Source organism: Sapajus apella, unplaced genomic scaffold (genome assembly GCF_009761245.1).
Source record: "Sapajus apella isolate SASKATOON/1434 unplaced genomic scaffold, GSC_monkey_1.0 scaffold81, whole genome shotgun sequence".
Classification (NCBI taxonomy): Eukaryota; Metazoa; Chordata; class Mammalia; order Primates; family Cebidae; genus Sapajus; species Sapajus apella.
In genome coordinates this window covers 4,523,571-4,537,568 of record NW_022437021.1, presented here as the reverse complement: position 1 = coordinate 4,537,568, position 13,998 = coordinate 4,523,571, and the positions used below count along the sequence as shown (strand labels likewise).

Here is a 13,998-nt window from a genome sequence, read left to right as displayed (position 1 = left end):
GTAAGTCAGCACTCCTCATCACCACCAACATAATTAATCATTAGGGGAGAAAGAAACCTTTGTGGTATCAAGCAGCAAAACAAAAAGATTCAAGTTCAGTTGGTTTTGGATGGGGCCTGGGATTCTGCATTTTTTCCAAGTTCCTAGGTGCTGCTAGTGCTCCTGGTGCACAGACCATGCTTTGAATAGTAAAGCTCTAGATAACTGGGCTACACATGAACTCCGGGAGCAGCTGAAGAACTGTCGGCTGTTCCATCCTAAGTTGTTACTCTCATCTAGTCCATTATGCTATATACTGTTTTCACTCATCTCTTTTCAGATTGGAAGCCTGCCTTTCACACATTGCTTTTTACCACGTTTCCAGAAAGTTAAAATGTGGGGTAGAGGGAATAAACCACAGGGGGACAAATAGATGAGTTGAGATGGATAAGAATAGCTTAATAACATGCAAGTTAATTTACAAAATTTCCATATAGGTTATTATTTCAGGCATGGTGGCTCACGCCTGTAATCCCAGCACTTTGGGAGGTCAAGGTGGGAGGATCACTTGAGGTCAAGCATTCGAGACCAGCCTGGCCAACATGACGAAAACCCCATATCTATAAAAAATACAAAAAGTAGCCAGGCGTGACGGTAAATGCCTATAATCCCAGCTACTCAAGAGGCTGAGGCATGAGAATCGTTTGAACCCAGGAAGCAGAGGTCGCAGTGAGCTGAGATTGCAACACTGCACTCCAGTATGGGCAACAGAGGGAGACTCTGTCTCAAAAAAGAAAAAAAAAAGTGCTTTTGTATACCAGTGTTTGAAAAGTACAGTTGATAAAGGAAGAATATGTTAAGGCCAAATCAATTATTAGACTGACACTTGCAGCTCAGGAAACTTTTGTCAGATGCATACATGAAAAACTTTCATAAGCACAAAGTACTCTATGTCTCCAAAATTTTAAAAACATTGACAGCAATTGGGTTGAAAGGGATCAAGTGTTCTAGTAGTTTGTGGTATACTTGCTGAAACTCTTCATTCAGTGTTCTAGCCCTTAAGCCAATATACCCTAGATTTGGTTTGGGAAATACACCATACTTACAGGAAACAGGAATTGCGTGTTGCTAAAGAGGTTAAAAGCTCAATGAAAGTCTTGAATATAGTTACTGAAATAATCATGAATGTTTTCTTGGGGCCCAAATGCCAGGATGGGGCTAAACTCTCAATGATTGCCCTAATTTCAGCAGTGGGCTGCAGCTCAACAGAGGAGAGTGTCTAGCAAGTATTACTTTCTGACCCTTTAAAATTTTTCCTGAATCTATTTGGGCTGTTGGCACTAGTAACTATACCTTTGCTTCTGGTAAACATGGTCCAAACACCTCCAATAGAAGTCTGTCTTCTCTTACTGCTTTTTCAAAGTCTGCAAGAGATATCTTGCCATCACTGTCATAATCCTAGAGAGGAGATATTTCTTGATAAATGCTTGTTTTAAATTTTGCATGGAAAATAGCTCTCTAGACTAAAAAAATTTTACCAAGTAAAACTTGTCACACTTCTGTAGACTGTCTACATAAATCAAAAATTATTTACAGAGTCCCCTTATTTTATTTTTATTATTCTAATAGGCATACCTGAGTCACTTTAGATATATAAAATGTAGCCCTGCTCCTAAAACACTTACACTCTAATTGGAGAAATAAGATAAAAATTAGGGGAAGTTCATTATTTTTTTTCTTTCTTTTTTTTTTTTTTAATCTAACACCGATTAAACATCTCAGGAGGGAAGTTCATTATTATATGGCTACTTTATGATAAAAATAAGTACAATAGGGTAATGATTTTCAAGCTTATTTTTTTTGTAGAATTTGCTCCACAAAGGATCTCTTACTTGGGAGCCCACCAGGTAAAAAGGGTAACAGTGAAGTTGCTCTGTTAAGGAGCAAGGCACTGGGAGTTATGGCAGTAACAGTTCTGAAGAAGACTTGGAAACCACTACTGAACCTTTAAGGAATGCTGGGATCTGGATAGGCAGAGAGGTATGAGGAGGAAGTGCAGAAGAGTGGCCCACCCGAATTAAGAGAGCAAATGAGTATAAATTAAGAAGACAAAGCTGCCTGGAGTGAAGCATTCATGACAGGGATCATGAGCGATTAAATACGTTGTATAGGAGTAGGGAGTAAACATAGCATGTGTAGAGATCATGAATGCCTTTAAGCGCTTAATTGAATTGGTTTCAACAGGTTCTTGTTTTTTCACTTATGGGCATAATTACATCAGGGCTGCTGAGAGTCTAACCTATAGAAAAATTTGAGTAATTGTAAAAATTTACTCCATTAATTTTCTTTCAAAGGAGAGGTCCTAGCTAGCAATTAGAGAAGAGAGAAATAAAGGGGATCCAAATTAGAAAGGAATAAATCAAATTATCCTTGTTTGTAAATGATATAATCTTACATTTGAAAAAACCTAAAGACTACACCAAAAAACACTAGAACTGACAAATTCAGTAATGTTGTGGTATACAAAATCAACATAGCATTTCAACATAGCAAAAATCAGTAGCATTTCTATATGTCAACATTCTGCAAAAGAGGAAAAGTAATCCCATTTACAATAGGTATACATAACATTAAATACCTAGGAATTAACTTAAGAAATAAAAGAGTTCTACAGTGAAAACTATAAGATACTAATGAAAGACATTGAAGAGGAAACCCAAAAAAATGAAAAGATATACCATGTTCATGAACTGGAAGAATCAATATTGTTAAAATGTCCATACTGCCCAAAGCAATCTACAAATTCAATGTAATCTTCTTCACAGAAATAGAAAAAACAATACTAAAATTTATATGGAACCACAAAAGACCCAGAATAACCAAAGCTATCCTGAACAAAAAGAACAAAACTGGTAGAATCATGTTACCTAACTTCAAATTATACTACAGGGCAATAGTAACCAAAACAGCATGGTACTGGCATAAAAATACACACATAGAGCAATGGAACAGAACAGAAAACTCACAAACAAATCTTTACATCTACAGTGAACTCATTTTTGGCAAAGGTATCAAGAACACGTTAGGGAAAAGACAGTCTCTTCAGTAAAGGGTGTTGGGAAAACTAGATATCCATATGCAGAAGAATGAAACTATACCCGTACCTCTCACCATATACAAAAATTAAGTCAAAGTTGATCAAAGACATAAATGTAAGACCTCAAACTATGAAACTACTACAAGAAAACATCAGAGAAACTCTCCAGGACATTGGTTGGTCTGGGTGAAGATTTCTCACAAGCACAGGCAACCAAAGCAAAAGTGGACAAATTGGATCACATCAAGTTCAAAAGCTTCTGCACAGCAAATCAACAAAGTGAAGAGAAAACCCATAGAATGGGAGAAAATATTAATATTTGCAATGTATCCATCTGACAAGGGATTAATAACCAGAATATATAAGGAGTTCAAACAACTCTACAGGAAAAAATCTAATAATAAAATTTAAAAATGGGCAGAAGACCTGACATTTCTCAAAAGAAAATGTAGAAATGTCAAACAGGTATATGAAATGGTACTCAACATTCATTGATCATCAGAGAAATGCAAATCAAAACTACAATGAGATATCATTTCACCCCAATTAAAATGGCTTATATCCCAAAATCAGGCAATAACAAATGCTACCAGGGATGTGGAGAAAAGGGAACCCTCGTAAGCTGTAGGTGGGAAGTTAAATTAGTACAACAACCATGGAGAACAGTTTGGAGGTTCCTCAAAACTGGACATGATGGATCACATCAAACCTAGCAATTTTGGAGGCAGAGGCAGGAAGATCGCTTGAATCTAGAAGTTCAAGACCAGCCTGGACAACATAGTAAGACTCTGTCTCTAAAAAAAGAAATTAAAAAAATTAGCTGGGTATGGTGGCACATGCCTGTAGTCCCAGCTACTTGAAAGGCTGAGGCAGCAGGACTGCTTGAGCACAGGAGGTCAAGACTGCAGTAAGTTGTGATCATGCCACTGCACTCTAGCCTGGTGACAGAGTGAGACCTTGTCTCAAAAAACTAATTAAAAATAGAGCTACTATATGATCCACCAATCCCATTGCTTAGTATGTATCTAAAAGAAATCAGGATATCAAAGAGACAGCTGCACTCCCATGCTTATTGCAGTAACACTCAAAATAGCCAAGACTTTTAGGAAACAATGTGCCTATCAACAGGTGAATGGATTAAAAAAAATGTGGCTGGGTGCGGTGGCTCAACCCTGTAATCCCAGCACTTTGGGAGGCTGAGGTGGGCAGATCACCTGAGGTCAGGGATTAGAGACCAGCCTGGCCAACATGGTAAAACCCCATCTCTAATAAAAAAACAAAAATTAGCTGGGTGTGGTAGCGGGCGCCTGTAATCCCAGCGACTCAGGAGGCTGAGGCAGGAGAACTGCTTGAACCGGGGAGGCAGAGGCTGCCTTGAGCCGAGATCGTGCCGCCTGGGCACGATGAAAAAGAATGAGATCCTGTTGTTTGCAACAACATGGATGGAACTATAAGCCATTATGTTAAGTGAAATAAGCCAGACACAGAAAGAGAAACTTCACATGTTCTCAATTATTTGTGGAAGTTAAAATTAAAACAATTGTTCTCATGGACATAGAGAGTAGAATGATGGTTGGTTACCAGAGGCTGGAAAGGGTAGTAGAGGTGTGGGGGTGGGGTGGGGGGGATGGTTAATAGGTACAAAAATGGGAAGAATGAAGAGGACCTAGTATTTGATAGCACAACAGGGTGACCATAGTCAATAATCATTTCATTGTACATATTAAAAATAAAAGAGGCAGGCACAGTGGCTCACATCTGTAATCCTAGCACTTTGGAAGGTCAAGGTGGATGGATCACTTGTGGTCAGAAGTTCGAGACCAGCCTGGCCAACATGATGAAACCCTATCTCTACTAAGAATACAAAAATTAAGCTCGACATCTAATTTTTGGCACCTGTGATCCCAACTACTAGGGAGGCTAAGGCAGGAGAATCCCTTGAACCTGGCAGGCGGAGATTGCAGTGAGCCAGGATGACACCATTGCACTCCAGCCTGGGCAACAGAGTGACACTCCTTCTCAAAAAGAGAAAAAACATAATATTAATAACTAAAAGAGTGTAACTGGATTGTTTGTAACACAAAGGATAAATGCTTGAGAGAATGGATACCCTATTTACCATGATGTGATTATTATACATTACATGCCTATATCAAAGTATCTCATATACCCCATAAATATATACACCTACTATGTACCCACAAAAATTAAAAATAAAAAATAAATTGATACCCAAAAAAGGGTGTGTGTAGTACTGGGAGCATACTGTCTCTCAAGAATGAATCTACCCTCAGCCTTAACAGGCCTAGTGACTGTATTTCCAAAAGAAGAGGACACTTTGGAGACTGCATTAGCTAGATCTGAGACTCCAAAACCTCCCACCACCTGTTTCTTTCCTGAACTCCAAGGTAATATAGGTGAACTGGGCCTGGGCTGCCTTAGATTCACAAAACCTCACTGGTAACCAGCTTAGGATCAAAGAAATAGGGTAGAAATCACCATGACCATAGTAAAATAATTACCTTAAACTTTTTTTTTTTTTTTTTTTTTTTTTTTTTGAGACAGGGTCTCATTCCATCACCCAGTCTGGAGTGCAGTAGCATGATCCCGGCTCATTGCAACCTCCATTTCCTGGGTTCAAGCTGGGATTACAGGTGCACACCACCACGCCTGGCTAATTTTTATATTTTCAGTAGAGATGGGGTTTCACCATGTTGGCCAGGCTGGTCTTGAACTCCTAACCTCAAGTGATCTGCCCATCTCAGCCTTCCAAAGTGCTGGGAATGAAAGGCATGAGCCACTGCACTCAGCCAAGAATTACCTTGGGTTTTATTGAGAGATGAATTATGCACCTCATTTTCTAGGGTTACCTTGGGTAAAGCTTTCTGTATTTCAGTTTTCTCATTTGCAAAATGGAGATAATAGTTTCTACCTCATAGTAATGGCAACAGGGGTCCATCTGGAGCAGCCACTGCAAAGGTGCCAACTGCAGCAAGGAGGCGTGGCTGGGGCTATGCACTCCACGTAGCAGGCAGGAGCCCCACCCTCCTGGGCACAGCTGTAGCCACCCAAGCCACAGCTGCAGATCCAGGCATCTCTGCACTCCTGGGAGACTGGGAAGGGCCCCCTTCCCTCCACAGGCTTGGAGGTGCCTGCTCCCCGTGCCTACTCTGCAGGCTTGTGAGTGTCTGCTGCCACTTCCTGGACTCTCCCTGCAGACTTGGCCCCTCTGGACTTTGGACACTAGCATTGGAGGGAGGCTGAGAGGGTGCTGAAGGCAGCTCAGCGCTGGCTTGTAGGCACCCCTTGGCACAAACAACCTGGGCGCCATGAACAGCGGCAGGAGGCAGACAGGCTCTGGGGCTAAAGGGGCAGGTCCCCAATTAAGCCCCATCTTCAAGCTGGGGAAGGCCTGGACCAGAGTGGGAACTTACGGTGGTTTTTCTGGGCTGCTCATAACTAACATTGGACCAATCAGCACACACTTCTTCCCCTCTGATGCTCATAAAAACCCCGACTCAGCCAGACTCAAGGAGACAAGGAGATGACCTGCTTGTGGAGAGGAGCTACTCAATTCAGGGTCTCTCCTCTGCGGAGAGCTGAACACTCCACTCAATGGTACACCTTGCCTGTGGAGAGGAGCTACCCACTGCAGGTCTCCTCTGAGCTGTTCTGTTACTCAGTAAAACTCCTCTTTGCCTTGCTTACCCTCCACTTGTTCACGTACCTCATTCTTCTTGGATGCAGGACAAAAACTTGGGATTTGCTGAATGGTGGGGCTAAAAGAGCTATAAACAGGGTTGAAACATGCTCCTTGATCACCATGTTATGGGTGACAAGGAGAGAAGAAAGAAGGAGAGAAGAGCTGCGGCTCTTCAGAGAGCCCAGACCTAGGAGCTCCCCAAGCCAGGGATGTGACACCCTCTTTGGGGATCTGCAGTTCCTGGCATCTCCAAGCTTCTGGCCACTACCACATTCCCTGGTGCCAACTGTGGAAGCTGCTTGTAGTATACCTGGTCCAGCTGTAGCCTCACAGAGAGATAGTGCCTGTGCTGGCACCTGGAGCTGCCCACCCCGCCACAGTCAGTGTGCCTGGCTGTGTGCAGTGGCTGGACCCCATGATCACTCACTCACACACCCTTTGTCTGACTCACCCTTGGCAGGTATGGGATCCAGGCCAGTAGCATAAGCCAGGCACAGCCTGCCAGGCTGAGTCAGTGGAATGAGTCCAGTGGGCCCAAGTAAAACTTAGACAAAGGTGCCACTAGCCACAGAAGTTTCTGGCTGGCAAAATGATACCCCAAGAATCCCATGACAATAAGTTTGTGATGAGGATACAATGAATTCATGGCCAGGTGTGGTGGCTCACACCTGCAATCCCAGCATTTTGGGAGGCTGAGGTGGGCAGATCATAAGGTCAGGAGTTTGAGACCAGCCTGGACAACATGGTGAAACCCTGTCTCTACTAAAAATACAAAAAATTAGCCAGGTGTGGTGGCACATGCCTGTAATCTAAGTTACTCAGGAGACTGGGGCAGAAGAATCAGTTGAACTCAGGAAGCGGAGGTTGCAGTGAGCTGAGATCACACCATTGAGATCCAGCCTAGGTGACAGAGTAAGACTCTGTCTCAAAATAAAATAAAATAAAATATAAAATGAGTTTCATACATTAAAGCTTCCTGAAGGGCCTCACATTTAGAAAGCACTCTATAGGCGTCAACTATTTTTATTATTATGTTATTGTATTATAATGAATATTTAGATGGATTGGAGGAGTTAGGTCATAAAGACAAAACAGAGTAGCATTCAATTGTACATGGATGCACTGCATCTGGTCTCCCCTGAAACTAGTAAGGTTTTACTGATACTAAAATTTTTATAAATAATAAAATAAATATCCATTTTATATAGTGATTCATTTAGTGCCCAGCTATTCTACAAATATTTATTGAGCACACTATCAGCCAGGCATTGTTCTAGGCAATAGGTAGGTCAGAGAACAAACAAAAACTCCTGTACTCATAAAGGATGCATTCATTATGGAAGAAAAGAAATCATTTCCTTAGCTTTATCTAATATCTGTTTGATTGAATATAATTCATTGCAGTTTTCTTACCATTTTCTTCAGTGTTATATCTACCAGTTCTTTTATTACTTCATCAGTATCTTCTTCAGAAGACTGTTGGTGTAGACTGTTCTTCAACATGTCAAACATTTGCTCTTGAGAAATGTAACCATCTCCATTCAAATAAACTTCAAAACAGACTTTTTAAAGCAAAAGAAGTTAAAAGATTTAGATAACAGCAGTTAAAGTGTCATTAGTCTTCTCTTTAGTTATTTCAATTTATAAAACTAAAAGATAAAAACAACTTATATTCCATACAATTACTAATTTAATCCATTATATGGTAGAGATATTTTAGAATAAAGTACTCTTTACTACATTTTTTTTCTATCAGATTAAATATTCCTTAGGATGTGAAAATTAAAAAATAATTTCTGGATATTTATATTGAAGGTTTAAAAATGATATGAAGCTGCAATCAAGAAGCTTTGAGATAAAGTTTTTAAACCTTTGATCATGCAAACATATATACACATACATGTATAAACGTGTGTATCTATATCAATATTATGATTCTCTTCTTACATAGAGTGCAAAAACGAAGTACACACTTCACTATATCCCTGGCGAAGAACATTTCTGGATATATTTGGATGGTGAATCAGTAATGTCCTTGGGATCTGCCCATCTGCACTATCCAAAATTATCAAATAACCTCTTCCTGGAGAATACTTTCCATGACTTAGATTTTTGTAAGTACCAAACTTCACTCACTCATCCCACAAATGATCTTACTCAGGTCATTTGTGAATAAGGGAGCCCCACAGTGAAGGAGTTTTTGTGGAGTTTGTAATTCTAATTAAATGGTTTCGCAAAAGTAGGAATAAAACTCGAGAGTATCAGATTAGTTGGGTCTTTCTGTTGAATTTCTTCAATCTATAGCATACATATGAGTTTGCAATACAACCTGACCAGAAAGTAGTATTTTCTCAAAATTAACATATCTTTAAATGTATATGAAACATTTTTAGGAACTAAGATTATTGAAATTTTTTTTGCTAACGGGAGGCTGTTCAACCATGTACAGCTGCATTCAGTGTCACGACCATTTTCACCAAATATTAGCATTACCACAAGAATTTACATTCAGAAAACAACTTTTCACTCTTCAGTGAGACTTTTGTATAAAACACTGCAGCAAACCTAAGTGGAAACTTTATTTATTTATTTATCTATTTTCATTATTTTTTGAAAGAGTCTCACTCTGTCGCCCAGTCTGGAATGCACTGGTATGATCTTGGCTCACTGCAACCTCTGCTTCCTGGGTTCAAGCTATTCTCCTGCCTCAGCCTCCCTAATAGCTGCGATTATAGGGATGTTCAACCATGCCCAGCTTCTTTTTGTATTTTCTTTTTTTTTTTTTTTCTTTGGGACGGAGTTTCGCTCTTGTTACCCAGGCTGGAGTGCAATGGCACGATCTCGGCTCACCGCAACCTCCGCCTCCTGGGTTCAGGCAATTCTCCTGCCTCAGCCTCCTGAGTAGCTGGGATTACAGGCACGCGCCACCATGCCCAGCTAATTTTTTGTATTTTTAGTAGAGACGGGGTTTCACCGTGTTGACCAGGATGGTCTCGATCTGTTGACCTTGTGATCCACCCGCCTCGGCCTCCCAAAGTGCTGGGATTACAGGCTTGAGCCACCGCGCCCGGCCTTCTTTTTGTATTTTCTATAGAGATGGGGTTTCACCATGTTGGCAAGGCTGGTCTCGAACTCCTGACCTCAAGTGATCCATTGACCCAGGCCTCCCAAAGTGCTGGGATTACAGGAGTGAGCCACTGTACCCAACTGGAAACTATATTTAAAAGTTATCTTATCTCATGAAAAATTAGAGTGGGAGAAAAAAAGTACAACACAGAGAAACTAAAAAATTCATAAATGTCAAAGAAAAGACAAAAGAATTACCCCTACATAATACATGTTTCCTCAGAGGCAGCCTTAGAAATTCAGCTTTGCCAGCTGATCAGAGTTAGCACAAGCCCTGACCCTTAGCTGCTGTTCTTGGCATGGGTTGGAAGCCGAAGACCCAACCTGGTGGTAACATTTGGGCATTCCGAAACCAGTGAAGGAAATGTTTGAGAGCCCCGGGGCTGGGGACTCTTCCATGACCTTACAATTATGCCACCCATTTCATCTGCTTGTTTTTTTTTTTTTTTAAGCTATCATGAACTATTTTTGCAAGGCTGCTATAAAGAACACTGATTTTGTATTTTTAAACATTTAAGCATTCACTAAATACAAAATTGACTATATATTACTAAGGCAGTAATAACATATGGAAATCTTACACTTCAGCTTTTCTTCAAAAGTTCCTCGAAGAAACACTGATAATCCTTTAACCCATTCTTTAATATTTATGTAGTTATCATTGTCTTTGTCAAATGCAAAAAACACTGAAAGAAAAAGAATGTGTAAGTGTATTGTAATTTATGGCTATTATGTAATTCAAAAGTATGTAAGTATGAATAGATAGAAAAATGTTTCTCCCAAATTGAGGGGGAAAAGTTTTGACACATTCTTCTTGAAACAATCAAAATTACTGGAAATGTGTTTTTCGCCATATTCTTAAAGAAAAGAACTCGGGCTGGGCGCGGTGGCTCAAGGCTATAATCCCAGCACTTTGGGAGGCCGAGGCGGGTGGATCACGAGGTCAAGAGATCGAGACCATCCTGGTCAACATGGTGAAACCCCATCTCTACTAAAAAAAATACAAAAAATTAGCTGAGCATGGTGGCGCGTGCCTGTAATCCCAGCTACTCAGGAGGCTGAGGCAGGAGAATTGCCTGAACCCAGGAGGCGGAGGTTGCGGTGAGCCGAGATCGCGCCATTGCACTCCAGCCTGGGTAACGAAAAAAGAAAAGAAGAAAATAACTCATCATTGCTTATGGAGACATTCTCCTCCATAAGCAATGATGAGTTTCATTTGTGATGTTTTATACAGTTACTATGAGCCCAGAAGACACACAGTGGAGTTAATGTAATAATGTTTATTCTTTTTTTTCTCATTTTTAAAATTATTCTAGCCACACATTAGAAGTGATGTTTATTCTAAAAAAAAAAAGTGTCTATTTCTATTCTAGAAATTCTGTGCTAAAGAGTTTGCACAATATCTAAAAGTAAATTACTAAAATAACACATTATTTTTTTAATTGGAAATTTTATTGTCCTATAAAAATAAGTTAAAACATTATTCTTTTTGAGATGATGAATGTTAATTATTTTGATTGTGGTGATGGTTTAGTAGGTATACACATGTCAAAACTTATCAAATTGTACATCTTAAAAATCTATTACTAGCCAGGCACATCCCTGTAATCTCAGCTACTCTGGAGGTAGAAGCATGAGAATTGCTTGAACTTGGGAGGTGGAAGTTGCAGTGAGCTGAGACTGCACTACTGCACTCCAGGCTGGGCAACAGAAGGAGACTGCCTGAAAAAAAAAAAAAAAAAAAGAAAGATACTGCTAGCTTACTTAGCTCATTATTGGTTATTTCTCTCTCTTTTTTTTTTTAGATGGAGTTTCACTCTTGTGACCCAGGCTGGAGTGCAATGGCACAATCTTGGCTCACTGCAACCTCCACCTCCTGGGCTCAAGCAATTCTTCTGCCTCAGCCTCCCAAGTAGCTGGGATTACAGGTGTGTGCCACCACATCTCACTCATTTTTGTATTTTAGGTAGAGACAGGGTTTCATCATGTTGGTCAGGCTGGTCTCGAACTCCTGACCTCAGGTGATCCACCTGCCTTGGCCTCCCAAAGTATTGGGATTACAGGCATTAGCCACCGTGCCTGGCCCTACTGGTTATTTCTCAAAGCTGTACATGTATGAGATATGAAATTCTGAGTGAGTTTGTATTGAAAACCATCCTCATAATCAAACCAATATTGTTTGTAGCCTACATTTCTGGAATTATGCCTTCTAGTTTGCAGTTAAAAAAATTCAAAGTCTTTCATGAAAATGGAATATGTGTATGTTTGCTATTTCACATTGGCTCTTTTTAGTCTCTTATGACTTCTTACCCCTATTCATCAACATATCATCAGTCATTCCAAATACGCTGTACAGGATTCCTCGAAATGTGTTACAATCTAGCCCAATGTTACCAATTCTTCCACCAGCTCTTCCCACCAAACTGTAGAAGAGTCTTATGAGACACTCTAGCTCACTTTTTTTGACTGTAAAATGAAGAGAAATAAATACAACTTAATCACTGAGTTATTCAATCCAATTAAATTATGATCAGCAGATTAACATTTTTTATTGTACAGGAGCAGTGGTTCTTACGGTATCATTTTTGGACCATTTGTATGAGAATTAATCCCCTTCCACTGCCCCATGCTTGCAGTTTCCCAGAACTTGCTCTAGATCTGCTAAACCAGAATTGTTAACAGCAAGCCCTGGAATTAGCTTTTGAACAAGAGCTCAGCTTCTATGCCCCAGGAGTTGAGAATCTTTGGGTTAAGCCACTGAAAATTTTGGAACAGGAGAGGGGCATAACAGTAAAAGTGGTTTAGGAAAATCCATCTGGTGAAGCTGCATTGAAGTAAGAAAGCTGGAAACATGGAAGCCAGGCTTGGAGGGATAGTGTTTGGGATAGAGAGGTGGAAATAAAGACAGAAAGCTAAGGAGGGAGCCTGAGATGCTACAGAAACTCAGTCAGTCTTTGTGACTGATCAGATCTGCAGTGTTCAAATGGAAATTTTTAAATATGCACATACCTGGTTCTCACTCCAGCCTTAATAAAATGCTATTTTGAAGAAGCACACAAGCATCTCATGCACTGTCAGGACTGAGAACCAATGGGTGAGACTTTGTGGGCTGGGGATCCGAGACTTAATAAGCCCCTGGGTTCCACTTCCATTTCTTATCCTAAATAGCTGAGGGACTTACACAAGTCAGACAGCTTCTTTTTGTCTCACTGCCATCACCTGTAACACTTAGTGATCTCTGAGATTCCTTCAGTCTCTAAAAGCATAAAATGTAATCTTTTTTTTTTTTTAAGAGACAGGGTCTCTTTCTGTCTCCCAGGCTGGAGTGCAGCAGTGAAATCATAGCCCACTGCAGTCTTGAACTCCTGGGCTCAAGGGATCCTCCTGCCTCAGCCTCTTGAGTAGCTGGGACTACAGGTGTACACCACCATGTCTGGCTAATTTTAATTAAAAATTTTTATTTCAATAGTTTTTGGGGTACATACGGTTTTTGGTTACATGAATAAATTCTTTAATGGTGATTTCTGATATTTTGGTGCATTCATCACCTGGGCAGTGTACAGTGTACCCAGTATGTAGTCTTTTATCCCTCACCCACCTCCCACCCTTCCCACAGAGTCCCTAAAGTCCATTGTATCATTCTTACGTGTTTGCATCCTGATAGCTTAGCTCCCACTTATGAGAACATGCGATATTTGGTTCTCCATTCCTGAGTTACTGCACTTTGAATAATAGCCTCCAGCTCCACCCAAGTTGCTCCATCCAAAAGCCATTAACTTTTAAATTTTTAGTAGAGATGAAGTCTCACTATGTTGACCAGGCTGGTCTCAAAATACTGGGGTCCTGCCATGGCCTCCAAAAGTGCTAGGATTACAGGTGTGAGCCACTGCACAGGCTGGAAGTAGATTTTTTTTTTTTTTTGGGTAGAGTCTCGCTCTTTCACCCAGGCTGGAGGGCAGTGGCATGATCTCAGCTCACTGCAACCTCTGCCTCCCGAATTCAAGCAATTCTCCTATCTCAGTCTCCTGAGTAGCTGGGATTACAGGCGCCTGCCACCATACCTGGCTAATTTTTATAATTTTAGTAGAGATGG

General features: G+C 40.5%; 1 protein-coding gene across 1 annotated transcript; it reads right to left on the bottom strand.

Moving 5' to 3' along the window:
• Positions 1-633: 633 nt before the first annotated feature.
• LOC116533331 (EF-hand calcium-binding domain-containing protein 1-like) lies at positions 634-13,248 on the bottom strand. Its single transcript, XM_032253054.1, has 4 exons — positions 12,216-13,248; positions 10,487-10,591; positions 8,193-8,341; positions 634-1,437 (listed from the first exon to the last, which is right to left on the bottom strand). The coding sequence occupies exons 1-4, from the start codon at positions 12,241-12,243 to the stop codon at positions 1,327-1,329; spliced, it is 393 nt and encodes a 130-aa protein (XP_032108945.1). The 5' UTR covers positions 12,244-13,248; the 3' UTR covers positions 634-1,326.
• Between the last annotated feature and the right edge of the window lie 750 nt (positions 13,249-13,998).

Excerpts from the sequence above, each read along its gene's own strand:
- LOC116533331 (XM_032253054.1), bottom strand. The coding sequence starts at position 12,243 with ATGACTGATGATATGTTGATGAATAGGG. Across the intron at positions 8,342-10,486 it reads TTTTGAAGAAAAGCTGAAGT|TCTGTTTTGAAGTTTATTTG; the intron begins GTAAGATTTCCA and ends TGCTTTAAAAAG. Across the intron at positions 1,438-8,192 it reads ATATAACACTGAAGAAAATG|GATTATGACAGTGATGGCAA; the intron begins GTAAGAAAACTG and ends TCTCCTCTCTAG.